This window comes from Aphelocoma coerulescens, chromosome 18, assembly GCF_041296385.1.
Source record: "Aphelocoma coerulescens isolate FSJ_1873_10779 chromosome 18, UR_Acoe_1.0, whole genome shotgun sequence".
NCBI lineage: Eukaryota > Metazoa > Chordata > Aves > Passeriformes > Corvidae > Aphelocoma > Aphelocoma coerulescens.
Genome location: NC_091031.1, coordinates 7,788,625 through 7,814,648, shown reverse-complemented (window position 1 = coordinate 7,814,648; position 26,024 = coordinate 7,788,625). Strand labels below are relative to the sequence as shown.

The following is a 26,024-nucleotide window of genomic DNA, read 5'->3' as shown; positions in this document are numbered from 1 at the left end:
GCACAGCTCACTCCAGATCTGGGGATTTCTACAGTGCAGGAGACTCTTCTCTCCCTTGCACAAACATTCGATTCTCATCTGATATTAGCAATGTTCTGTTCTTTTGTCAATGATTTAATTCAGCTGGGTGGGCCTGGAACCATGTTCTTCAACCAGAGTGACTCGGATGTAACTTCATCTCCTTTTCTTACAGCTTTTTTAAAGCCAGTCCCTTCCTTACACACCCAGTACTTAGGAGAAGGAGGAAAAGGAGGAAAACTTAATTTTCTTACATCATCTGTAGGGTTTGTGTAGGGGCTAACACACTTGACTTGGCAAGAAAGAGGGATTTAATCAATAAAAGACAGGCTGCCTTCTTTTTTCATCTTTATTTAGGAAAATTTCAATCAAAATTTTAGCTACTTCAAAAATAGTGATTTAAGGGCTCTTAAACTTAGCTGTGTCAAGGAAGAAAGTCAAGTGGTGGTTCTCAGGGTACTGCAAATATTTATTTTAGAGTTAGAATTAATCCTCCCCTTGGATACCAGTTCTTCCTACCTGAAGAGGCAGGTGCTACTGAAAATAGGGACTCTTTGTTCTTCTTGTTTCTTTGGTCAGTCCAGATCCATGAGTGTTTTGCCAGGAATGCTCCTGCGTGGCAGCTGAGTCAGGGTACCCCAGCACATGCACTCATGGGCCTGCAGCCAGGCAGGGCTAATGAACTTTGTGCTAATGCCCTCTTCCCCCATCTGCCAAAGGTGAGCTGCTTAGCTCCAGATTCAGAGACTACTTCTTCTGACTTCTTCAGGTCGTGCATTACAGAAGGACCAGTATAAGCCAAGTGTTCCCCTTCCTTAACCACCCTTTCAAACAAACAACAAACCTGCTTCCCAGAGCTGTTTTTGGTGATGACACCTGAGGCAGGAATGGACAGCCCACAGTTACACACTGACTCACAGTCTTCAAGTGTTTCCTTGCTCAGTGACTTCACTGTTTGCCACAGCAAACCCACTTCCTAATTTACTTTTAACATATTTGTTCCAAATAGTAGTCCAAGGACCAGTGTGTGGCTGGTCTCAGAGCTGCTGTCAGGATGTGCTGTTTCCCCTCTGCTCCTGCCTCTCGTTGAAGTATTTCCTCTGCTCCTGTATGGCTTGTTCCAGCAGGGGCACATTCATCCCTTCCACGCAGGTCAATATCCGTGCTTTCACCACAGGACTGGAAGTTTCTGGAGAAAGGAAAACAGACAGAGCAGCTTTGAGGCAGAGAGTTCCTTCAGGCAACATATGACTCCAGCTGGGCAAATAACCATAGCCTGAGAACTTCCAGGAGGCTGGACTGGCCACATGCTGCCACTGATGTGAGCAGCAGGACCAGCTTAATTCAGTGACGTGCTTTCCCTCTGCCCTGATGGCTACAAAATGCTGGTGACTGACACTGCACTCCCCTTGCACTGGCGAACAGTGCCAGTGCCTGCCATGCAGCATCTGTCTCTGTTGTGGCAGGATGCACTTTGGTTTTCCCTGTCTGAAAAGCAGCAGTGATGGGTCTGAGCTCATTTCTGAATGCCCCTGTGCAGACAAGAGGGCTTAGAAGAGGCTCAAAGCTGGCTACAACCACCAGTTCATTGGTAGCATTCAAGTGGTAACATGGAGCTGCACAGAAGGGGCCCTGGCAGGTGACATAGCCTTGGTGACACAGCCTTAGTGACACAGCCACCATCTCAGTCTGCTCTCCTTCCACCCCTGCAAAATGGGGCCAATTCACTCCTAGGCTGGGATGACCAAAATAACAACTTCTAAAGCAATTTTGCAGCAGCGGCTTAGCAGGTCACTCTCTAGAGGCCACGTGCAGTGTGGCTTTGCACATGCCAGTGAGGACTTCTATGGCATGAATGCAAATGCTTTTTATCAGGTGTGGCCAAGATAACAAAGAATTTGCTTCACTATCCCATGGCCCAGCTCAGATCAGCTCCCCACAAAGCACCAAGCAGCTGGAATGCAGGGCACCCCAGGAGAAGACAACAGGGTGACCCACATGACAGAGCCTTCCTCACGTGTCTGAGGGCAGGGATAATAATTAGAGCCTCTCAAGGATGGCAAAGACCAACCCAGCCACTTGCAATGAGGTATTGCTGCAATCTGCCACATTTGGGGTGAAGGCGGTCGGTGTGGCGGCTGGCAGTGATGCCAGGCTTTTTAGCACAGGTTTTGCAAGCTCAACAATGCTGCTGAAGTACTTCTTGTTTCTAAAAAAATCTGTGCCAGAGGACCAGATTTTCACCAATGGTGGCTCTTCTGATGGTGAGCAGGGACAGAGAGGCTGCTCCTACCTTAAATCACACACTCGTGTGACTGGAGGAACTGCATGAGATGAACTGGCTTGGCCCAGGCTGCCCTCAGTGACTAAGGGAGCCCTGAAGGAGCTGATGTACCATGAAGAGCAAAGGGCACCAGCTCCTGGAGCATTTACCTTCCCTGTGTTCAGCCTCTCCCAGGACCATGTAGAAAGATCCCACTTGGGCTTGGAATGGCTCCACAAACTTGGTGTCAACACAGACTTGGTACTGAGCTGAGTTGTGCTGAGTGGTGAGAATGGCTTCAGACCGGGCCAGGTCGTAGCAGCATAACCTAGGAATGATCAATTTAGGAAGCTCAGCTGTGCAGAAATCCAATTACAAACCAAGGCGGGGGGGTGCTCAGCCAGTGAAGGAAAGGCCTGGCCTGCAAGGAGAGCAGGGTACCCTTCTCACCTGCCAAATGTCCTCAGTGTTGTCCCCTCGGGGACTGAGCTGTTGATCTCCCATGGGAAGTAATAGACACCAGCACTTGGCAGCATCTCGCACAACGGCTGGCCTGCAGTAAAGCAAAAGGTCTGACTCCATGCTTCTCCAGTACCTGATCCAAATTATAAGTGACACTGCCCTTCAACTCCTTCCTTGCCCAGGTTCCACCATCCAGGAGGCTGCAAGAGTTTCACAGCTTCCCTGCTGAGTCCTATTTGCAGCTCAGTGCATGTGCCAAGCCCAGGGCATCCTGGCACAAAGAGGAGCTGCCTAGTCCCACACAACCCACAGCATGAAATACAGGCAGCCCACCACGTCCTCTGGGTCTCCCTCAGGATATGGATGAGTTGAGAAAGGTTAAGGAAGGAGGGAAATTGGTGACTGAGAAGTTCAGACAGTGTGAGGGACTGAGATGCAGGGATAGCTTCAGCTGCTGGGGTGACAGGGGACTACTATGCAGCAAGACTTAAGGAATGATCCTGAGCCTGTTGTCTTACCGCAACACAAGAAATTCTGACTGTGTGATCCTGCAGCTGGAGAACAATAAACTGCATCCAAGCCAGCCTGGTTTCATCAGAAGTCTGGTAGGGTTTAGCAGACAGCAATGAATGAGAAGGATTAATTCCAAGACAAGGCTCAGATGGGACCTCCTGGGAGCTCCTGTGGTGGAGCAGGGCTGGCACAGGCAAGTCAGGCACACCACAGAGCACACAGAAAGGCGGGAATGCAAAGCAGCTCCAGAAAGGTTCTAATCTTGCCTAGTCAATGTCATAGCCAGGCTCCTGGCTGTGCCCTAAAGTGGTTCCTTTTGGCCTTGTTTTCCCTTGATCTCCCTTGCAGGCTGCCTGTGTTTGGAGAGTTTCCATGCTCCATTTACTGCTTTTCTCTTTTTTTTTTTTTTTGCCTCACTGTGGGAGACTCCAAGAGCTGCACAAGCCCAGGCAGGGACTCCTGCCACTCAGGAAGTGAATCCATTGCAGGGCGTTCGAGGACCCCCCATACTGACTACGCAGCAGTGGGGACACTGAGCTGACACACGCTGTGGCTTTAATGCTTGGCGTCCCTTGCCCACCCCACGCATTGCTCACGGGGTTGCAACCTTCCAAAATGCCCCACAGAGGACTCCGTGGGAGGCTGTCGAAACCAGGGCAATCCTGGCTTACCCCGTCCCTGCACGTGCCTCTCTCTGTGCCTGCTGCCCCACAGCCCCATGCCAGGCTGTGGACACCCACAGCGGGCTGAAAAACCCCTCTGGCAGGGTCCCAGCGTGGGCTCCGTAGGTGGAGACTCACCTCCCCGCTCTCTACAGCTCCGTGCATCCCCGCCGCACCTAACATTTAAAAAGCAAGGACACTTCTGCACCTCCAGAAGGGCAAAGGCTGTCCTGTATCGCTCGGGTTTTGCTCCTGAATCACACTGTGCAGCAAGGTGGCTCAGCCAAGGCTGCAAGACGCTCAGTGTGCATTTAATGCACTTTCTAACGAACAGAATCATTTAGACTGTAGAAGCCATACCCCAATCGCCATACACGCTGTGCCCACCCAGTATGCTACATAATGCGCGCTCCACCCCCACTGCAGGACCTCGCAGGGCGATTTCTGGCAGGCCCAGCCCCAAGCGCAGTCCTTCACACGCAGATCAAGAGCACTACCCAACACCGTGCTTAGTGCATGCACAGACGCAGCCCGCCAACGGCATGTAACGAGCTGTTTATTTAATTAACTACTCCGTGCCGATGCCGCACGTGCCGGGCGCCCTCGCAGCGCGATTTAAAGCAGCGCGATTTAAAGCAGCGCGATTTAAAGCACCGCTCCCAGCACGACGGAACGCGCCGCTCACCGCTCCTGCTCCGCCTCACCAGGGAAGGGCGGGCACGGGACCCACGTGGTCAGGACTCACGTGGCGTCGCGGGAGTGACGTCACACGGGGCGGTGCTGGCGCAGCGGGGATCGGGATCGGGATCGGGATCGGGATCGGGATCGGGATCGGGATCGGGATCGGGATCGGGATCGGGCAGAGCCGCCGCGATGGCGATGAACAAGGACCTACGGAGGGAGCGCGCCGGCGCCACCTTCCAGCCCGAGCTGCTCACCCACATCCTGGACGGCGGCCCTGAGCGCACCCGCCGCCGCAAGGAGATCGGTGAGGGAGGGCCCGGGCCATGGGGACGGGGAGAGACAGCCCCCGTCAGGGCTCGGAGGAGGAGAAGGATATGCGGGGGTGGGAAGGGGAGAGGCTGCGTGATGAGGGGGATCCAAGGGGCGACCTCCGGGGAGAGGGAGAGCGGGAACCAGGGCGGGGGGAGCGGGGTGGGGAGCCCCGGGGAAGGTGAGGAACGACCGAGTTGTGAGGGGGTCGTGGGGCGGGAGGGCTGCGGAGGAGCTTTTTTGGAGAGGAGAAAGCTGTTGGCAGGTGGAGGGTCAGCGTAAAGTAAAGGGGTCTTGCCTCATGGGTTAGAGAGGAACAGGAGCAGCGCTACGTCCCTGGTCCCCCTCTTCTCGCCTTCCCAGAAAAGGATTTAGGGTGGCCCTGACAGAGCAGTGTCCTTTCAGTTCTCTGTTTCCCCTTCCTCCAGAGGGTCAGAGGCAGCTTCCCATGGGCATTTCTCATGGGCTCTGTCCCCTCCTTTTTCCCTCCTAGCCTGCTCTTGCCCAACAGTACAAATGTCACCTGTTTGTCACCCGGCACGACCGTGGTTATGAGAGATTAATGAACTACTTCCAGTCTCTTCCCTGGGCTGTGACTGTCAGAGGCCGGTGTTGTGTAACTTCTGTGCCGAAGGGGGGGACACAGAGTCTGTGATCTCTGGTCACCCTGTTTTCCAGTTGTCACAGTGGTAATAATAACTTTGCCCTTCTGCAGGAGTTGCGTGGGGATCAGAGTTGACGAGGCTGCCTGAGCCTCAGGCTGTTGGTGAGGGGCCTGCAGGTTTTACATCAGTGAACTGCCCTCCTGCCAAGTCCAGAGTGCTTTGAACTGAAAATGGGGTTTATGTGTGGAATGAGAGTGCCAGGAGTTAAGCTCTCAAAGAGCTTCTTTCTCATTTTGTTAACTTCTAATTTTATTTTCAATTTTCTTATACCTCTGCCTTGAGCTCCAGCAGGTAAAACGCTGGGTTTTTGCTCCCCCCCTGCTGAGGTTTGTGGGAGCTGAGCTTGTTTTCCTCTTCTGTTCTGTCCCCAGAGGCCTTAGTTCTTAATGACCCTGACTTCCAGCACGAGGATTTGAACTTCCTGTCCCGTAGCCAGCGCTATGAGCAAGCCATCAGGAAGAGCTCCTTGATGGTGATGAAGCTAAGGGAATATGGAATTGCAGATCCCGATGAGATCTACTGGTTTAAAAGGTACCTAAAAAGATCCAGAGTTTGCTTCTTGTACGTACTTCAATCACCAGCAAGGACGTTAGAGTTGTGCTTTTTTCCTATGCCTGTTGTCTAAAGGAAGCTCAAGACTTGTATAAAAACCCACTCAAGTCTGGCTTCAGTGAATTTCAGATGAAACCCTGAATTCCTGAGTGTTGTGTTTTCCTAGGGTTTTTTTTTAACAGAAATGCAACATTAGCAGTTACACCCTGTTCACTCTATGTGGTGCAGAAACTGAAAAACTGAACTTGAACTTAGGTCTTTTTTTTTCCAAAAGGAATAAAAAAATTATACTCATTATTTGAATCTGAATACATCTGATGAGTTTGTAGCTTCTGATGAAATCTCCTAAAGCTGATTACTTCACTTTGCACTTAGACCCAATAAAGTCACATTGCAGAAATACTTGAAAATGTTCCAAGATGCCTTATAAGTTCTTATCATTGTCTGTTCTGTGTCCCTCCTCTAAGCTCCTGATGCTACAGAGATTCTCTTTGACCCTGAGGCTTTTTGTTGCATCTGACCTTTGCTAGTACCACCCTTGGATCAAGTTAATGAAAATAAGACTATCTTTACATCTGAGCTCTCATTCCTTCCAGAAGGAATTAGAGCTTAGTTCCTGATTTTGATGTATTTCTCCCCCCAATTCTGCTAAACTCAGTCTGATTTAACCAAGCAGAAACTGGTAACAGAGAGATTACACAGACCTAGAAATCTGTCATAATCCCATAGGTATATCCTCTGGCACAACAAATAATGAACCACAAGCCCCCTCTGACTGGTTTTGTAGAAAAGCTGTTATGGGCCTCAGGGCATGACCATTGGCACTAGGAAATTGAAATCATCTTGTCCACTGTGGTTTTGCTTTCAGAGAATCTGGCCTGCACTGACCTGTCATGAAAGTTCTCATGGAAGTGACGTAAATAATTTGAAAACTGTCATTGGTGGACAGTGATAACAGGGAACAAGTTCAGTGACAGTATTGGATTATTCAGGTGCTGCACAGCCAAAGTTAATAATTAATTTTTTTTCCTACACAAGGTTTATTGAAAGTGATGGGGGAATTTCTTCATTTACTTATTTATTTCTAAGGAGAAAATTCAGCAAAATCTATCCAGTCTATCAGGTGGAAAATTTTAACAAATTTTCTGTCTTTTTGTAGCATTAATGACAATATTATATGAAAATAGACTTTCCTGAAGTAGTCAAATGAGAGATTCTAGTTTTGTCTTTCCATAAACTTACTTTGGAGTCAGCAATTCTTAAATGGATGAAAGTGTAAAATTTCATACAGATACCAAATAGTACCTCCATATCCAGTGTGGTATGAATGGTCAGGTGTGACTAGTCAGAAGTCACACTCCAAAACCAACTGAAACAATGAAAAAGACTTACTTTTTTTCAAGGTAAAGTCTAATTGCAGCCATTCAGGATTTCCAAATACAATTGCAATTACTGTGGACTGACTGTATTTGCCATTTTTTATTTATTTTTTATACCATATTTATTCTGTAATAACATGTAACAGAATGAAGTGCAGTGCATAAACTTCTTGCCTACAGGTGAGGTGTGTTTGCTCTAAGAGCTGTACACTGTTAATATTCTGATTTGATTTCTTTACTATAATGTCTGGTGTTGGCAAGGGAGGATGTGGGCTTGCTGCTGCTTAAAAAATGGAAGAAATTAAAGGATTCTTTTTTTATCCTTTGATTTCATTTGCATTTTAGCATCTCTCCACACTTTCCCACCTGTTGAGTGCCAGATTTTCTTTTAAATTTGGTGAACCTGCACCCAACTGACAAAATTATTTCTATCCCATATCCATGTTAATTGGTGCTAACTGGAAGGGACTTCATTAGTGTAAAAACTGACCTGGAGAAATTGTGTTTGGGCTTACTCATTTTTCCATACTGAAGACTGAATGGATATGGTGTTGCAGCATGCCTCAGATGAAATTTATGAAATAGATTGAAGTCCTTGATTTGGATGTCATTGTATTTATTATGATTGACATTTCTATTTATGGAAGCTTAAGAAATTTTGTCAGTTATCCCCAAATGGCAGGGACAGATTTATATATGCAATTTTGAAGAATTTTGAGTTCTTTTCCTGTAGCTTTCCTAAACTGCCAGAACATTACTAGGTAGCTTTGCACATGACTCACCAACTTTATAGCTTGATTTATGAGTAGGTGAGGAGAAATGCTGCTTCCTTCACTGCCCTGAAGATACACTTAAGCAGTTGCTGCTGCTGTGACATGTCTAAGTGAATGCTCCTCCTTCCTGTTTCCAAAGGGCTTTTTTGGACTCCAAACCATAAGGGGATCTGTTAAATATACTTTAATTGCTTCTCATATAGTAATTCTTCTATGTTCACACTGCAGTTGCTGTGACTGTAGCTTTGAAGGCCATCAGCCTAACAGTGCCAACATTTCAGATTTCTTTTGCAGTCTAACTGCAACAAAATGTAAGTCAGCATGAAAAATGGGAAACGTTTCTGGTGTAGTGCTCCAATGCTCTTGGAAGAGAGCAAGCTGCTCAGTTTTAATTCACCTTCAAGTTTAATTAACCTTCATTGAGGAAAATGGGGTTAAACAAAGAAGAGAAAAACAAACTGGGTCATAGAAGAAGAGAAGATCTGAGAGCTGCTGGTCACCAGGTGATTCCTGTGTTCATGAGCATTGCACGAATGTGCACTTTCCCTGTTGGAATTTGTTCTTATGTCTTTAAATTAGGACCTGGAGCAGCTTTGAGCAAATCAAAGCAGAAAAACTCTACTGTGGGCCCTACTTGCCACTGCTTAATTAATGTGGAGTGGATGAGTCTGGCTTGGTCTTACTTTGATACAGCTGGAATAGGAGTTTATTGCCATAGCAGTTGTTAGCTCTGAAGCCCAGTTAGCACAGCTCAGACACAGCTCCTGCTCCTTCTCCACTGGGATGACCCTTCGTGCTCATCCTTGAGAGAGTTACTTCAAGAACTGCACAAAGCAGGAAAGTTTGCACACAGACTTTCATTTAAAGTAAATGCCCCTGTTCTGTGAGCCAGTTCTGCAGCCTGAGAATGGCTTTGCAGTTGTTCCCATAGCTTTGGAGCCTCTGAACACACAGGCTTTGTTTCTGTTGTCCTCTGTGCACTGAGAAACAGTGACTCACCTGTCACATAAGTGCCTTCTACTGTGTGGGTGGCACTGGCTGCTGATCTGTAATGCCAAAGCACATATTACTACACAGCCTTCTCCCATAAGTGGATTTGGAGCTGCAACCTCATTGTGACACTGGTTGTTGAAGCAAGGCTGACCTCAGAGCACCTGGTGATTGATCAGATGGTCACTGCCACCATCAGTCTTGATGGAGCAGAGTATTTGAACAGTTACACACTGCAGCCTTTGGAGAACAACCAGTCCAGGTGCTGAGAGTGTTGAAATTCTGATGGGAAGCAGTAAGTTCAGAGAAAGAAAAAGAAGGGAAGAAAACCTGTTGTTCCTCCTTTCACAGCTGGTACCTCTTCTGTTTGCCTTGTGTTTTGAGGAAAACAGGATTCTCTCTCATTGTCATTCAAGTTGTTAAAAGGAAGTCCTCAGTCTTCAGTGTGGAGTTTGCAGAGATGAACAGTTTTCTGCTGTAATTTAACTTTCAGCTTAGTTAATGCAAGAAGCTGTTCAAATGCTGCACAATTAGTTACTGAAACATCATAACCTTGTGACACAGGGGTGTTAAAGCATCCACTTGCAAACTGTCTGCTGTCTTACCCGTGGGAGAAGGTGGTAGTTAAGCATCAGATATCTGCCACTTGTGATTAAACTTACTCATAGGCAGTGAAAGTCGCTGGCCTGACCTTTGAGAAGATTCCTGGGATTTTTTCTTGGAGCATTACCTTCAAAGAAGCAGTGTCTGACCTGATTTTTCTGACAGCAAAGCATGAGCTGTACCCTTTTCTCAGGTTCTTTCAATGACTGCTGAAAATACGCAAAGAGCCATTCAAGCTCTTCTCAAGCTGCCCTCAAACTTTGTGTTCCAAAGTCAGCACTCACTTTCTCCCTGTAGATTTGTCCTTTTGGGGCCTGAGGAGTAGGTGCACAATAATTGTGCTGCAGGCAGTGAGGAAATAAAGGGTGCTGCTGTTGCTGTATAGGTCCTGGGCTAAAAGAATAACCCACTTAGGAAACCACAAGAATGTTGAAAAGTATTCTGTCTTGCACTTTTAAGCCCTTGGTCACCCTGTAAGCATCAGCTTTGTTAACATGTGCTGCTGTAGGCAATAGAATATTTTTTGGTGACAGAGCTGTCTGCCTCCATTCCAGGAACTTGAGATGCTGTAGCTGCACTCACACCACCTTAAAGCACAGTTAATACATTCATCACCAGCATTAGATTACTTGATTACAATAGTTCTGGTCCTGGAAAAATCCATGGCTCATTTTGTCTTTTCATTTTAAACAGGCAACATGCAGTTCAGTGGTGCTTTGCCTCTCACTCTAAGGCTGGTTTTCACAGTCTGTATCAGACCTGCTGTTGAATTATCAATTATTTACTCTCTGCATGGTGCAAAAGGCCAGTCACAAATGCTGCTGTAATTGACAAACCATATGCAGAGCATCCCCTATGGTATTTATGCAGAGGACTCATTTTTTCCTCCTCTTTCTTAGAGTTTAGATGGAATAAGAATTTGTGTACAGTAGATTGAAGATGAAGAAACTGTTCAAGCTGCAGAAGGGAAGATGTTTTAATTGAGAATGTACTTTGCCTGCCATTGTGGCTACTAGGTGATTAGAGTTTTCTTTCATGAAATAACTTCTGTTTTGGTGAAACACGCCTAAAATGTCTGATTTTTTCTTTCCATTCCCTTCAGCACTAGACTGTAATGGTAATTTTAATTGAAGGTGTGTTCCAGATCTCACAACTGATAGAAGCAGCTGCAGGTGATACAGAGCTGTTCTGAAAAGAACTCAGTCACCAAAGAAACCTTTTCCTTTTTAATACATATTGGTTCTACCTAATAATGCCCTAGTTGTAGGCTACCAGCAGCAGTGGGATTTAGTCCCACAAAGCCTGAGAGATGGGGGAGAAAATAATTTGATTTTCATGTCCTTAGTTTTAAGTTCCTCATGAACCTTTGTAGAATAACATTTTTTCCAGTTACATAGCAACAGCAAGATTCATGGGGTGAAGAAGATGCCTGGAAGAAACATCTATTTCCCCATTAGCATTGCTTCTGATGCCTCCACATTTGGAGGTTGCTTGTGGACAAAAAAAAAAAAAAAAAAAAGGTTGAAAAAGGCAAAAATATTATTTGTCTTATGCTCCAGTTGGAGAAAAGCCTTTCAGGTTCACAGTAACAGTAAGACTGAGATCCAGATCCCTCTATTTCTCTCCTGTAGAACATGCTTGGGCAATTTTCCTGAACCTTTGGGTCTCCACTTCAGCATGTTTCACAAAACCATAGAGACCCAAACGACTGATGCTCAGAAGGAGAAGTGGCTGCCCCTGGTCCGTGGAGTCAAGATAATTGGCACCTACGCCCAAACCGAAATGGGACATGGTTAGTTCCCTTCAGGGATCAATGGGTAATCTTTTCTCTAACTCCAGTGGGTAAATTGATGATGTTCCCTGGGTCAGTCTAAAGGGGGAAAGGTAAAATTCCTCAGTTAATGATTGATGTCTGTAGCCAGACAGCTGCCTCATTTCACATCCTGACAATCCCAGGATTTCCTTTTCCAGAATGCACCTCTTAGCTGATCTCTGCATTGGTAGTTGTTACCTTTGTTTTAAAATGAGGAGGTTGTTCTAAGCCCTGAGAGTCTGAATTTCACTTGAACCAGTTGGAGCATGTCAGTGAACAGTACTGTGGGTTTTATTTTTGCCTGATTTTGGGGCGTGTGTGCCAGAGCCCTCAGTGCATGGCTGGCCTGCAGAAACAGGTCAGGAGCATTCCTTTAGGAGCAGTGGAGCACGGTGAGATTGTGAGTTTTGGGTTGAAAGTCAGGTATGCTTTGCCCCAGGCACTTTTCTTCCAGATGCTGCTCCACTGCAGCTGCACAACTTCATGGAAAGGTCTTGGTTACAAAGAAGAAAAACATCTTACTCCTGCTGTTGTTGAAAGCATCTTTCACTGCTTTAAATGGAAAAACATTTAATGGATCAGAAAACAGTCTTTTAGCCCAGAACCTGGAATTATGGCTGTTAAATACCAGCAAGAATAGTTTACAGACAAGAACTCCAGTGCTTGTGCTGGCATCTGAACTGGGAAAGCCTGAGGTGTACAAGTCTGGACACTGCTGGATGGCAGTGCCAGCTGCCTGGTTGTGCAGTTACAGCTGCTGAAATATTTGTAGAAGACTCAGTGGAAGAAATCCTGTCCTCTTTCCTGCTCAACAAACCCAGCTCAACACCAGAAGCTGAGAGATAACTGGATGGCAACAATCAGTGCCTTCTGGCCTTGTTTGCTTTCTCACACCAGCTGCTTTAAATCAATCACATCCCCACTGCAGTGATTTGTTTTACTTCTGATTTCACATTAGACAATTGCACTTTCTTGCCTGGTGATGGTTGATTTCCTTATGGTTCTCATGTTGTTTCATGGTTAAATTGGTATTTTGACACTATGTAGAGCTAATACAGTAAAGTAGATATACTTTCTATGCTGAATAATTAAAATGCAAGAATTTGGGGTTCCTGCTGTGAATGTTGAGTATCTGATACTTCATCAGTGAAGCTGCTGCAGTAATTGTCACTGAGCTGTTCTTGGGGAACTTTAATTGTATAATTGTTTAATTTAATCCTGATGTTTAAAATGTGGTAATGAAGAAACAGATCTCTGGATTATTGAATTGAACCTTGGCCTGGATGGGTAGTTACTCAGTTTTATCTTGGTGACTATGGGTGTATTGATTTTAACCTCTTCCATAGTGAAGAAATCTCTCTCTCAAAAAAAGAAAAAAAATCAAAGAAAGAAAAAACACAAATAGCACAGGGCTGAAAAAGATACAAGGAGCAGTGAAAAAGTGAAAATACTGTGCTGTTTCTGTCTGGTTTATAACTACTGCTGGTAAATAAGGATTTTTTTTTTTCACTCTTTGACTGTCAGCTGTGTACTTCACTTGTACTGAACTCACTTAAAATCTGGTGTTCCTGGTAACCCGCTAGGCCCTGTTGGGTTTGGTCACTGTGCAGTCAGAAAGCTTAGAAAACCATGCTGCTGGGTTTATTAGATAGTTGTATTTATTTATAGGAGTCTGATAATATCAAAAAACAGTTCTTGGGAAGCCCTAGGGACAGAACTAGTTCATATTAATGTGTGTTTGGAGAACACAAGGATGCATTGTTCCCACTTTGCTAAGAATGTCAGATGAGTTTGAGCCATGCTCAGACCTCTGCTCTTTCCATAATGCAGATCATTTATATATATATATATTCCTGTTAAAGTCCAATTAAATTTATTTCATACAAAAATGAGCTAGATGGAGGTACTGGTCCTCAATCTATCCCCACTATTTTAATACTCAAAGCTGTCAATATGTTAAGATTTAATGATGAATTAATTCTTTATATTGAAAATCTTAATAGACCACTTAATTACCTCGCAGTGGTGTTTGACAGAACATGGAGGAAAAAGTAATTCTAATGAAAGATGTTTAATTGGAGATAATTTGTGCTGGTGATTTACATATTGAAAAATGTTGGCTTTCTTGCCAAGTTATTCATGTTCACAACTTTGACTTACACAGAGCACTGTCCTTTTAAGAAAGTTCTTTAAAATAGCAGAAGTTGAAGGGAGTTGATTTGAAATGCCATGTACACTAATTGTGTCTGATCTTTAATTTCAAAAAACCAGAGTAAATAGTGCAGCCAGTTAGGATTTGCCTTTTTCAAAAAAAAGGAAGTTCATTGTAAACCTAGCTCCTTTATCTGGATAAACTGGGACTTCTACCAGGTTCTACCTTCAAAACGTGGCAAAAAAAAAAAATTTAAAAAAAATATGGACTTCCTTTATTTGGTTGCAAGCACACTGTGTTCAGCCACATCACATCTCCAACAAAGTGACATTCTCAGTTGACTGCCTCAGCCCTTTGAACTTAGGGATGCTCCAATGTTCAAACCAGAGGGAAGGTTTGGATTCATCTTTTTTTTTTAATCAATCATAGTGCATCAAAAATAGGGGAATGTTGCAGATGCACTTTATGTATGATTACAGAGGAAGTCATTGCAGCATGTTTATTTCAAAGTGTGTGCCATTTCTTATTACTCAGGCCTGAGGAAAGGACAGTGCTCTGGCTCTCTAAAATACACTTGCTGAATTCTGATTGACACATGAATGATTTTTTTTTTCTTTTTGTCTCTTCCTGAATCTCCACCATGAATCCTCATGCTTGCTTCCCTCCCATAACATTCCCTTCACACTCCCATCCCATGACAATCCTTCACAGCTTTGTTCACCGCGGACGGCCTGAACCTCTGGACCTTCATCTGGGCATGTTCCTCCCCACCCTTCTCACCCAGGCCACCCCAGAGCAGCAGGATCGCTTCTTCATGCCTGCCTGGAACCTGGAGATCATTGGCACTTATGCCCAGACTGAAATGGGCCATGGTACAGTACATTCAATAAATGCTCTTTCTAAGAATGGCTTTGTGTACAGAGGATTCCCATGCCTGGGAAGAACAGTGTGTGTGTATCTCACAGTTTTACACGTGCAGCTGTGGTTGTAGGGAAAAGTGGACAGCCTCTGGAAGGGTTATTAGAACATTATGCCATGTGCTGCTTCCCTCTCTTCCTCCTAAGGGGGGGTTTGATGTCTGTAGCTCTATGAATGAGCACCTGGGTGCTCCTCGTGCCATTCAAACCAGCGTCATTATTGCCCATCACTGGTGCTGTCAGTTTGGTGGCATCTGTTCATTTTACACTTGGTCTTCTTTCCAGTTTGATTTCTGCTTTGCTTTAATTAACCTTCAGTGTGAAGACAAAAGGACAGAGCTTTGAGGTGTTGAAAGAGATGCCAAAAAATTAAGAGTTGCTTGTTCACCTCAGGACTGATCTTGGGTCAGAGAACATGTGGATGACTTGGTTCCAGTGCTCATGGTCTGTGGGGAGCTTTATTCCCCTTGGTTCACTCCCATGTGTTCTTTTTAACTGACCATGAAATGTGTCAGGTTTTTTGAGTTCTCTGTCTCAAGCTGACTTTTTTTTTTGTTGCTATTCCTTTGCTTTCAAGCTTTGAAATGGATTTTGATAACTCCAGCAGTATTGTGATTGCAACACTTTTAACTGAAGTTTCAAGGGGAGGACATTATGCCTTGGGGAACTTTAATTTTGGTCATCTGAGAGTTGAGGATGAGAATTATTTTCTAAAAATGAGCAGGGTTCACCTTTGTACTGAAGTGAAATGTAGAGATTGTGTGAAGCATAAACTAACTGCAAGTCTAAAGAGAATCTCTTGGAACTAGTGAGGTTTGAAGATCCTTTGCCAGCAAAGTGAGTCTGTGTTGAGCTGCCTGCCAATGGAAGTCTGCCATTACCTCCATGCTTTGGGAACGTGGTTGCTGCAAGGTGATCTCCTTTTTCCTGTTGGAGCTCTTGTCCTGCCCTGGCAGTCCAGACTCTCAGGAGTGTTCACAGCTTGTCTAGTTTAAGCAAGTAGGCCTTGTGATTTTGGGAGATTTAAGGCATTCAGGGGCAATGCCACTGCTCTGAGACAGGTGTGTGAAGTAAAGAGTTTGGGGCAGAAGACAAAGACTGTTCCTGGAATTACCTCCCATCTTTTTGCAGTCTTTTCATCTACCTACATCAGTACCTGGCACACACATGCCATTACCTGCTGTCTTGGAGCTATGGATGGTCTCGTTTGGGAGATCAGCTCCATCAAGTGAGGAGAATGTAGACTTGATGAGGGCATGAAGAGGTGGTGGGCACTGTTTATTTCATCTTGTGGCTGAGAAGTGGATGGTTTTATTTTGCAATTTAATCAGATTGCGTTTTAGTGAAATTCAGGTGAGTGTGTTCCTGTGGAACATTTTAAATGAGAAAGGGCTTCTGGTGTGTGATAGCAAAAAGGTGTCAGATTGGAGGTGCTTGGAAAACTAGTCTTAGACCACTGGGGAAAAAAAAAATCAATGTTTTCTGAGAATTGGCTTCAGGTCCCTGAATGTGGTCTGGCTCTCACTTGTTCTTCCTTAATTGGTTGGTATTTAGCTCTTTATATATATAGCCTAAAAGCAAAGTTAAAATTTAAACATTACTACTGGAGTTCCACTTTCCATTGTTCAGCTCTGTCCTAGTCTGTTTTGTGACTGACTTCCTGCCAAAACAATGTGTTTGCTTGTTTCCAGGGACTCATCTTCGGGGTCTGGAAACTACAGCCACTTATGACCCCTCTACGCAGGAGTTCATCCTCAACAGCCCCACTGTCACCTCCATTAAGTGGTGGCCTGGTGGACGTAAGTGTATCTAAATCTGGGAGATGTATGGAAGAACTCAGGGAGGTGATGCCATGTGTGTTGTATCTACAGAGTGATGGCTGGAAGTTGGTCCAAAGAGTGGGTTGAAAGCCAGTCACTCTTGCCACGACAAGCAACAGACTTACCAGAGCCTGCTAAACATTCTCTGTGTGCTCTGGACTGTTGCTCAGCATCATTCATGCTGTGGGTTTGGTGTAATTTTTGATTGCTTGTATCAAATTATTTATAGTTCCTTCAGCTTCACTGGCAGATGTGCCAAGGACCTGGTGTTTTACAGTCAAGAAAATTGTGTTGTGCAGCTTCCATTGACTTGAGCAGCACTTTGCCATAGAGCTGTACGATGGGGGTGACAACCAGTGAGGTCAATCTGGTTTTCTAGTGCGTGATATAATGAGGTTATCTCAGAGGAAAGACTCTGAGAGTGTCTGACTGTGTTTGTGTTGCCTCCTGCTCCTGTTGCAGTTGGGAAGACGTCGAACCACGCCATTGTTCTGGCTCAGCTCTACACCCAGGGCCAGTGCAAAGGCCTGCACGCCTTCATTGTCCCCATCCGGCAGCTGGGCACACATGAACCTCTGCCAGGTACAAATTCACACTCAGGGAATAGATTAAATCTGTTTCTCTCTGACTGTGTACAGCTGCTGTGTCTTGTTAAAGTCCGTGGCTTATTTCATTAGCTGATTTCAGTTGGTAGATCACAGGGCTTAAATGAGTCTTTCTAATGACTGAACTACTACTAAATCATCTTTTCCTTTCACTTCAATGTGAAGTTTAGTTTGGGATTTGATTCTGCCCCTGTGAAGTTTGGTTTGGGGTTTGGTTCTGCCCCAGTGTCTCCCAGCTGTGCATTCCACGAGCAGCACATCCTGCTTTCTGAAAGGGGAAGAGGAGCTTTCACCACTCATTAGCTGGAAGTGAGCTGCATGAACTTTAGAGACAGCTCCCACCATGAGTGGATAGTAGGGCTGCATGGAAATTATGGATATTCCCATGTTTTGATGTCCAGTTGTTGTGGTTTAACTCATCAGGCAACTAAACACACAGAGCCATTCCCTCCACACAGAAGGATGGGGAAAAGAACTGTGAAAAAGGTAAAACTTGTAGGCTGAGATAAAGACAATTTAATAGGACAGAAAAGAAAGGGAAACTAATGATAATGATAATAGAATGTGCAGAGCAAGTGATCACTGTGTGACTGCTCAGCACCAGCTGACTGATGCCCAGCCAGCCCCTGAGCTGTCATGCCCGCAGCTGACTTCACCCAGTTTTACTGTTCAGCATGATGCCACGTGGTGGGGAATGTCCCTTTTTCCAGCTGGGATCAGCTGTCCTGGCTCCGTCCCCTGCCAGCTTCTTGTGTCCCCCCAGCCTCCTCACTGGTGGGGGAGTGTGGAAATTGAAAAGTCCTTCACTTGGTGCAAGTGCTACTCAGCAACAACTGAACCATCAGTGTGTTACCAACAGTTCTTGTGCTACATCCAAGCCACAGCACTGTACCAGCCACTGGGAAGATAATTAACTCTATCCCAGCCAAAACCAGGACACCACTTTTCCATCAAAGAGGTTAAGGTCCCTGTTAACTCTTACTCATAACACTGCCAGGACTTACTAAAAAACTAAACAATCTCCTTATTGGAGAAGGCTTGAACCTCTTGTGTGGTATTTAGTTCCTATCTTTTAATGCAAGTGGCTTTGTCTGTGGCAGGTATTACAGTGGGTGACATTGGCCCCAAATTTGGCTACGATGAAATGGATAATGGCTACCTGAAAATGGACAACTACCGAATTCCTCGGGAAAACATGCTGATGAAATATGCCCAGGTAAAGCAGTGAGTTTCAGCATCTGCTGTTAGAAATGGACACACTGAATGCTCTTGTGAGGTTGAGTGCTGCACCAAAAGGATTGTGGGTGGCTTGTAAATGCTGCTTGATGAGCTTAGAGCGTGAACATGTAAAAGAGAGGAAACTTCACAAATCAACAGGCTGTACTTTTTTTTAATCTTTCTAATTTTTTTGGTAGGTTGAACCAGATGGCACCTATGTGAAACCAGTCAGTGACAAGCTGACCTATGGGACCATGGTGTTCATCCGTTCCTTCATCGTGGGTGACTCTGCTCGCTCGCTGTCCCGGGCCTGCACCATCGCCATCCGCTACAGCGCCGTCAGACACCAGTCTGAGCTGAAGCCAGGGTGAGTGCAGGGAGACCCAGAGCAGCCCAAAGTGCTGAGGGAAACTTCTCAAGTACTGGGAGGAAGAGGGGCTGTGGTTGATGGTTGCTTTGGCACTTGGTATGGTTTCAAAACACTGTTTGTCCTGGGAAGTGCATAATCTTCCATTCTTGGAATGTCCTCCCCTGCCAGAGGCTTTTGCTGGATGGTCTTAGAGAATCTGGCTTGATATGGATGGAGAATGTACTTAGAGTAGGGATAAATGGGATTTCTGCAGCAGTTTGCTACCACTGACATGCTAGCTCATCTGTGTTTTGCTCTAGGGAACCAGAACCCCAGATCCTGGATTATCAGACCCAACAATACAAACTCTTTCCTCTCCTGGCAACAGCGTACGCCTTCCATTTTGTGGGAGCCTACATAAAGGACACCTACCATCGTATCAGTGGGGACATCAGCAAGGGGGACCTCAGTGAGCTGCCAGAGGTACTGTGTCCTCTGGAAACCAGAGTGTTGGCTGAATTTGTGTGAAGTTTCTTTACAGCATAGAGAAAGAGGCATTGAGCCTTTTTGGCTTTCACTCATGAGATGCCTTCTCCTTCTGTAGTTTCAGAAGACCCCAAGGCCAGTATGTGCTGGTGACATTTATTTGCTCTATTCGTTTAGCACTTTATAAAAAACAGTAATGCACAGTGAGAAAGCTACTGGGAATACATTTTTATTTTAAAAAGGTGCATTTCCAGGAATTATGGAGTATTGTTTGGGAGTTCAGACTGGTCTTGTGCTCGTGCTGTAGCTTCTTAATTGTTCTTCTGAGTGCTTATTATGGTAGAACAGGTGTGTTGATCAAAGTATTATACTGAGGGGTTAGGGCTGTGAAGTGTTAACTTTCTGTTAGTGTTTGTGACAATGGGCAGTTGAAAACAGTCTTGTACATAAAATGTTTATGGGCAGAAGGAGTGGTGTACTTAAAAGAAGTCCTTCCATGTACAAGGGTTTTCATATAAATATTTGACTCAGGAGAGAGTTCCTGCAAGAAAAACAAGACCCTGTGGAACGGTGCAGGAATGGTGTTGACTCTACTTCGTTTTTCTGGGAGTTGCAGTCCTTAACATGTATGTGTGCAAGCTAAGACTGGAAAATAAACCTGGCTTTCCTGTTGCCCCTCAGCTCCACGCCCTGACAGCAGGACTGAAGGCATTCACCTCCTGGACTGCCAATGCTGGCATTGAGGAGTGTCGGATGGCCTGTGGCGGGCACGGCTACTCCCGCTGCAGTGGCATTCCTGACATCTATGTCACCTTCACCCCATCCTGCACCTACGAGGGGGAGAACACGGTCATGATGCTGCAGACAGCCAGGTATGGTGGGAGCTCTGCACAGGGATGTTCCAGCCTCTCCTCGTGGTCCTTGTGGCTGAAGTTTATACCAAAAGGGTTAATTCGATTTCTGCTGTGTCTGTGGAACTTGTAGCAGAGAAACAAGGCATGCAGAATCTGCTATCCCAGCAAGGACAGCTGGAAGATAAGGGGGAGGCATCTGCCTTAGGAATGCAGCTTCAGCCAAAACAAGGGCTGAGTCTGGGAACTTGGGGAGGGTTTTATGGTAATGAGCAAGTTATAATTGCCATGTAGTGAGTGTATGTAAGCAACACACTTGTGAAAAATCACGTGCACCCAAGGAGGAGCTATCCCCCATGCAACCAGGCACCTGTAATAAATGATGCCCTTCTTAACACTAAATTGATGTTAAGGAGTCTTGTTTGGCCAGTTTGCAGTGAAGTTGGTGACAAAGTGATGAGCAGAAGTGACCACGAAACTGGTGTCATGTTTCTGTCCCCTGCCCCATTTTTGGCAGAAAATAGTGTGCCTTCAACTTTTCTTGCTGGCCTGAGCCTCAGTGAGATGACTTTTGTCCATTCAAACAACTCAGGAGTAAGAGTTGCCATCTGCTGTCTCTATTTTCAGGTTCCTTATGAAAAGCTACACCCAGGTGGCCTCTGGCCAGCAGGTCACTGGCATGGTGTCCTACCTGAACGACCTCTCCAGGCAGCGAATCCAGCCCCAGCACGTGGCTGCCAGGACTGTCACCGTGAGGATCAACGACCCCACCAGTTTGGTAGAGGCCTACAAGTCACGTGCTGCCCTGTGAGCTCACACTGACTGGGCTGGGCCCAGGAAAACTGGGTGTTTGGGGAGGTGCTGGTGTTGCATTGCCCTGTTAATGCTGGATTCTCAAGGTGTGGCTGGTGAAGCTTTGATCTGTGTGTTGCTTTCAGGAAGTGACACACTTAGCTGGGTTGGGGTCAGGGTTAAGTGTTTTGAGGTTGCAGGAGGCTGCTCATAGCCTGGTTACTCTGCTCCCCATTCCTTTGGGATGTATCTTTTTCTTATTTATGTGTAAAGTATATTCAAACAAAAATAACAAACTGCTCAGAAATCTCTCTGGAGAGAAACAATCCTGATATTAAAGTTTGTTGTGAGGGAAGTGGGAGAGTAGAGCAGACACTTACTTGTGAGTAGGTATTGAAGCACCACGTGTGCTGTCAGAAGTCCTCTTACCCCTCTGTAGCTGTGTTGTAGCTACAACAGTGATTATTGGTATTTTAGAGGGACAACTTGTCACTGGTCAATGTCTTCACTCATGGCACATCAGAAGAATTCTGAGCTCATGTACCATGACTGACATGTGTATGAATTCAGTGTCTGTCACCCTGTTAATGTGATTATGTAAACTGTTTTTCTTCCTCATATGAACCAGGCTTGTAGAATCTGCAGCGAAGAATTTGCAAGCTGAGCTGAACCACAGAAAGAGCAAGGAGGATGCCTGGAACAGGACTTCTGTTGATCTTGTGCGGGCATCAGAGGTCAGTGGTGTGTAAAGAGACGTGCTGTGAGAGCTCCTCATCTTTCTGTGCCCCTGACTGACTTTCTTTGGTTTCTGCAGGCCCACTGTCACTATGTGATAGTGAAGCTGTTCACAGCCAAGCTGGCCGAGGTCAGTGACGCCGCTGTCCGCGCTGTCCTGACCGACCTGTGCCTCCTGTACGCCCTGTTCGGCATCAGCAGGAACACGGGCGACTTCCTGCAGGTTGGTGTCTTTCTCCAGTGCAGGTCTGTTGGAAGGCTCTTGTCAGGTTTCCCTTGTGATAAATGGAAACCAGGCATGTGCCAAGGGTCAGCTGAAATGGTTTCTAGTTGCTGATCAGCTGCTGTGTGTTAAAAACCAAGGAATTAATAAAGGAGATGCAGTTAGATGTACTCCCCAACGTATATCCCTCAAAGGGAATCTTGTGCTCCAAATCCCAACCCTTCCTTCAATGAATGGCTTTAAATTGTCAGGCATTGCTTTTCTTCTCTTCATTCTGTCAGTTGGAGAATGCATTTGTGCAGCAGTGTTTTGTTTGCTCTTCAGGCAGACATGGTATGTTTTGTCTTCCCATTTTCCTCTTTGCTGCTTTACTGAAAATTTCCCTGAAGCCAGGCACAATTTAATATCCATATATGCATATTCTCCAAGAAAACTTGCTCCTGCAGTACCTTACAGGTACTCACAGAGTCTGCCATCCAAGATTAAATAGCTGGGCAGTATGGTGGGCTGTGCTGGCATCCCCTTTTGCTTCTGCACTGTGGCAAATTGACAATTGAATTACTTAGTGAAGGAAAATAAACCTGTTTTTTTACCAACTGCTGCAGTTCTGTGTGGGAAAGCTGACCTGTGTGAGACCTTTGGGGAAGGGAAGGATTTGTGACTTGTGTAATCCATTTCTTCCCTCTCAAGGCGGGTATCTTGACCAGTGCCCAAGTTACCCAAGTGAACCAACATGTGAAGGAGCTCCTGGCTGTCATTCGTCCCAATGCAGTGGCACTGGTGGACTCCTTTGACTTCCATGATGTCCATCTGGGATCTGTGCTTGGCCGCTACGACGGCAACGTCTACGAGAACATGTTTGAGTGGGCAAAGAAATCCCCACTGAACAAAACACAGGTAAAGAAGCCTCTTTTCTTTTCCTCTTTCTCACGTGACCAGAGAAACAACTCAGTTTAGGGTTGTCAATTACGCTCCAGTGATCTCACCAGGTAATTGAAGAAGGGTGGAGAAAAGTCACAAGTAGTAATGGACCAAAACTAACAACCTACTTTCAGTTGGCTCTCTGTAGTTACTCTCCCTGTGGGATCACTTGAGCTTCTCAGTTGAGGGAGGAAATGGTGCACTCCACAGAGAAACAACTGAATTCTCTCAGTGAATTTAAAAGCAACTACCACTTGCTGTTGATTCTGCTTGGTGAGAGTAGCTGTGGAAGCCTTGCCCATTTTCTGGCAAATCCTCCAGTCTTCAGGCAGTAGCAGTGAGTGGAGGAGAAAAGAAATTGCTCCCCTGTAGTACTTAGGTGTCAGATGTTGTGTATCTGACCTGGGATTGGAGCTGCAGCTGAGCAAAAATAAACTGAAGTGTCCCTGCTCCATCAGCCAGAATGGTAAATCCTGTCTCCTGGTGCCTTTACTTGCTGAGGGCAGACTGTATCTCCTACAATGGGCTGCCAGAGACTGCAGCTGGAGTTAAATCCCACCACAACTTGCTCAGTGTTCTGTACTTCTGAAGTCAGTGGGGCTTAGGAGCTTCATTACAGCCCCCTTAGGAAACCTGTGCCAGTTTTCTTGTAATTAAAATGCCAAACAATTGTATGGATATCAATCTTGCATTCCTGTCTTAATAGAAAAGTAGTGGGCAGGCTATTTTTTATATTCTCAAGCTTTGTATCATGTAGACTCTGAAACACAGAAGTTACCTGGTTGTTCTTAAATCTCCAAAGTGCCTCAAATTTCCTTAGTATACAAACACACTGAACACACTGCAAGATGTGAGGAGGTAAAACTGTTTCAAAGCTCAAACCTGGCCTTGTAACCACTGTCTTGTTGTCTTGCAGGTTCATGAATCTTTCCACAAACACCTGAAGCCAATGCAAGCCAAGCTGTGAAGCCTGCAGGTTTTTTTAAAATGCACTCTTGTCCTGCCCTGAAAACTGGGTGTTTGCATCCTTCCTTCAGGCACCTAAATCAAACCTTTGAATCCTGTAGCTGTAGGACAGTGAATAATTGTAGCCTTTCTTTCCTCTTTTATAAACGGAGGAGGTGTTTGGGGAGAGTGCATAGGGATTGATGCCTCTTTTTAAAGTGCAATTATAATGGTAAAATTAACCTTTTAAAAATCTGGGAAAGCTTTATGGATCTATACAAGGATTGCTTTTGTGAAGCTGCTAACTAGAGAGAAGTTCCTGTCAACTGGAAAAGGTGGCAGGACTTTACTACGACGTAGTTGACAGCCCTCAGGCAGTAGCTTCTGGTGAGCATTTATATCCTTCCCTCAAAAAAAGCATCAATGTCTTGATTTTTCAATTTTTTTTTTAAGATTAGCCCCACTTCTCTCCTTGTATGGCAAATGCTTGTGCTGTGTGAAGCCTCCTGCTGAGCTCTGTGCATGTGAGTCTGCATGTGTTTTCCTGATGGATCTGGGAAGTAAATACCCATCCTTCCCTGGAGCTCTGCTTCAGGCATCTTTCCAGAAGAAATCCTCATGTTTCCTTTGTTTTCCTTCTTTCACTGCCCTGCACAAACTCCTTTTTCCTGTGTGCCATCTCCAGCTCTTGGTTAATAGGAGGTCAAAGGAGAACATAGTGATGCTGCTCTGAGGATAAAAACCAACTCGTAGTCATCAGCTGGGTGCTGATGTTCTGCCCCCCTTTTCACTCTTAGTATTTTCTAGCACTATCTCAAAGCACTTTACAAATGTTACTTATGTTGATTTGGTGGGAAAAAAAACCACATGGAGTGGTAAAAACTGCAGATTTGACCTGGAATGATGAAGCCAGTATTGGAGGGCAGGAATCAGTTGACCAACATCCTCAGGTCTTCTGATTTTTCTGGGATGCTGTCCTGGTTTTAAAGGCATTTGTCAAGAAAATGACAATCCCAAGTGAAGTGTCCAGATTATTTTTTTTTTCCTACCCATGCATTTCCAAGGAGCTTTCTCTGATTTGCCTAATTTTGTTTTGATACCGACTTGGGCATTGCACGGTGCTGAGTGAACAGGAATGATTTAGCCTGGAAGAGAACATCCTGCTGCCCAGGGAAATCAGTGCAACAACTACAACCAAGCAAAATCCTTGCTCCTTTTCCACACTAGTAACTCTGTCCAGTAACCATAAAACCTCTTCACACTAAAGAAGGGCAACCCTGAGCTTAAAATGGTAGAAAGCTTCAGCATCAACCCAAATCCTGCAGTTCTGAGGCAGCACCTGAGAAGCTGCTTCTCTGCAGCTTTGGTCTCTGTTAGTCTCTAATTTTGAATCAGTTTTCTGGCACTAACAATGATCAGACACAAGGTTTGGCTCCACGTGCATATCTGAGTAGCTGAACAGAAAGAAATGTTTAATTTTAAATAAACTAATCAAGCTTGCCTTTTGGCTGCCGAGTGTTTCAGGTCCCATGGAAGTTCAGGATGCCAGAGGAGGCTGAGGGCTCGGCCTTCCCTGTGTCCAGTGGAACAGGCTGCTGGGCTGGGGAGGGGGATGGAGGAGAAGGTTAAAAATATGCTAATGAGAAGAGCACTAGCTGTGTACAGATCTAATAAATTACCAAAATGTGTTTTCAGTCAAAATGTCTTTCTTTTCGCACACTGCCTTCAGTGGATCTCATGTAAAGTAATGGGGGAAGTAGAATGAAGTATGCAGCAGACCTTAAAATTAGTGGGATTTTGGTGTTTTATATAGTCCGACCTCCTTGGCTTTGCTCTGCGGTGTGGTAGGGCAGCCAGCCCCATGCCATGGTGATGCCTGTCCTATCCCACAGCGATCCAGCCTCTCCTGCTGCTCACAGCCACAGGGGGACACAGCTGGCACGGGGCAGCGCTGGCTGTGGCGTGTGCTCGGTGTCACTGCAGCTCCAACACCAGCAAAAGCTGGGCACTGCCCGCGGTGCTGGGCAGCAGCTTTAATCCACAGAAGGTGTTTTCCATTGCTTTTGAGAGTAGATGTACTGACAAACACTGTCCTTCCTTGCTGTCGGTGAGGCTTTTGTGCACTTCTTGTGTCACCTTGCTGCTGCTGCTGGCAATACCCGAACGCCACAGCCCCGGCGTGATTTGCTGTCTCAGGGGCAGCAAACGGTGTTTAAACTCTGCCCGACGGCCCTGCAGCCTCACCCAGCTCCTGGCACCGCGATGGTGCCATTTCCACGAGGGCTGAGCCCGTTCTGCTGGCGCCGGAGCAGTCCCAGTGTCCA

General features: G+C 45.7%; 2 protein-coding genes across 8 annotated transcripts; one reads left to right on the top strand and one right to left on the bottom strand.

The window, feature by feature from the left end:
• Window positions 1-81: 81 nt before the first annotated feature.
• On the bottom strand, window positions 82-5,294 carry TEN1 (TEN1 subunit of CST complex). 6 transcript variants are annotated; one of them, XM_069032726.1, is made up of 5 exons: window positions 4,348-4,587; window positions 4,057-4,094; window positions 2,732-2,834; window positions 2,452-2,609; window positions 82-1,207 (listed from the first exon to the last, which is right to left on the bottom strand). In XM_069032726.1, exons 3-5 carry the CDS (start codon window positions 2,815-2,817, stop codon window positions 1,068-1,070), a joined length of 384 nt encoding a protein of 127 aa, XP_068888827.1. In that variant the 5' UTR covers window positions 2,818-2,834; window positions 4,057-4,094; window positions 4,348-4,587; the 3' UTR covers window positions 82-1,067. The 6 variants fall into 6 exon arrangements, with proteins under 6 accessions (XP_068888827.1, XP_068888825.1, XP_068888824.1 ...); XM_069032724.1 differs by lacking the exons at window positions 4,057-4,094; window positions 4,348-4,587 and adding an exon at window positions 5,210-5,294; XM_069032723.1 differs by lacking the exons at window positions 4,057-4,094; window positions 4,348-4,587 and adding an exon at window positions 4,604-4,669.
• Window positions 4,716-25,401, top strand: ACOX1 (acyl-CoA oxidase 1). Of its 2 annotated transcripts, none has more exons than XM_069032719.1 (14): window positions 4,716-4,906; window positions 5,948-6,107; window positions 14,550-14,710; window positions 16,447-16,554; window positions 17,038-17,157; window positions 18,281-18,396; window positions 18,596-18,765; window positions 19,068-19,230; window positions 19,915-20,105; window positions 20,712-20,891; window positions 21,505-21,610; window positions 21,691-21,834; window positions 22,525-22,731; window positions 23,672-25,401. In XM_069032719.1, the coding sequence occupies exons 1-14, from the start codon at window positions 4,792-4,794 to the stop codon at window positions 23,720-23,722; spliced, it is 1,992 nt and encodes a 663-aa protein (XP_068888820.1). In that variant the 5' UTR covers window positions 4,716-4,791; the 3' UTR covers window positions 23,723-25,401. The 2 variants fall into 2 exon arrangements, with proteins under 2 accessions (XP_068888820.1, XP_068888821.1); XM_069032720.1 differs by lacking the exon at window positions 14,550-14,710 and adding an exon at window positions 11,505-11,665.
• The last annotated feature ends 623 nt before the right edge of the window (window positions 25,402-26,024 follow it).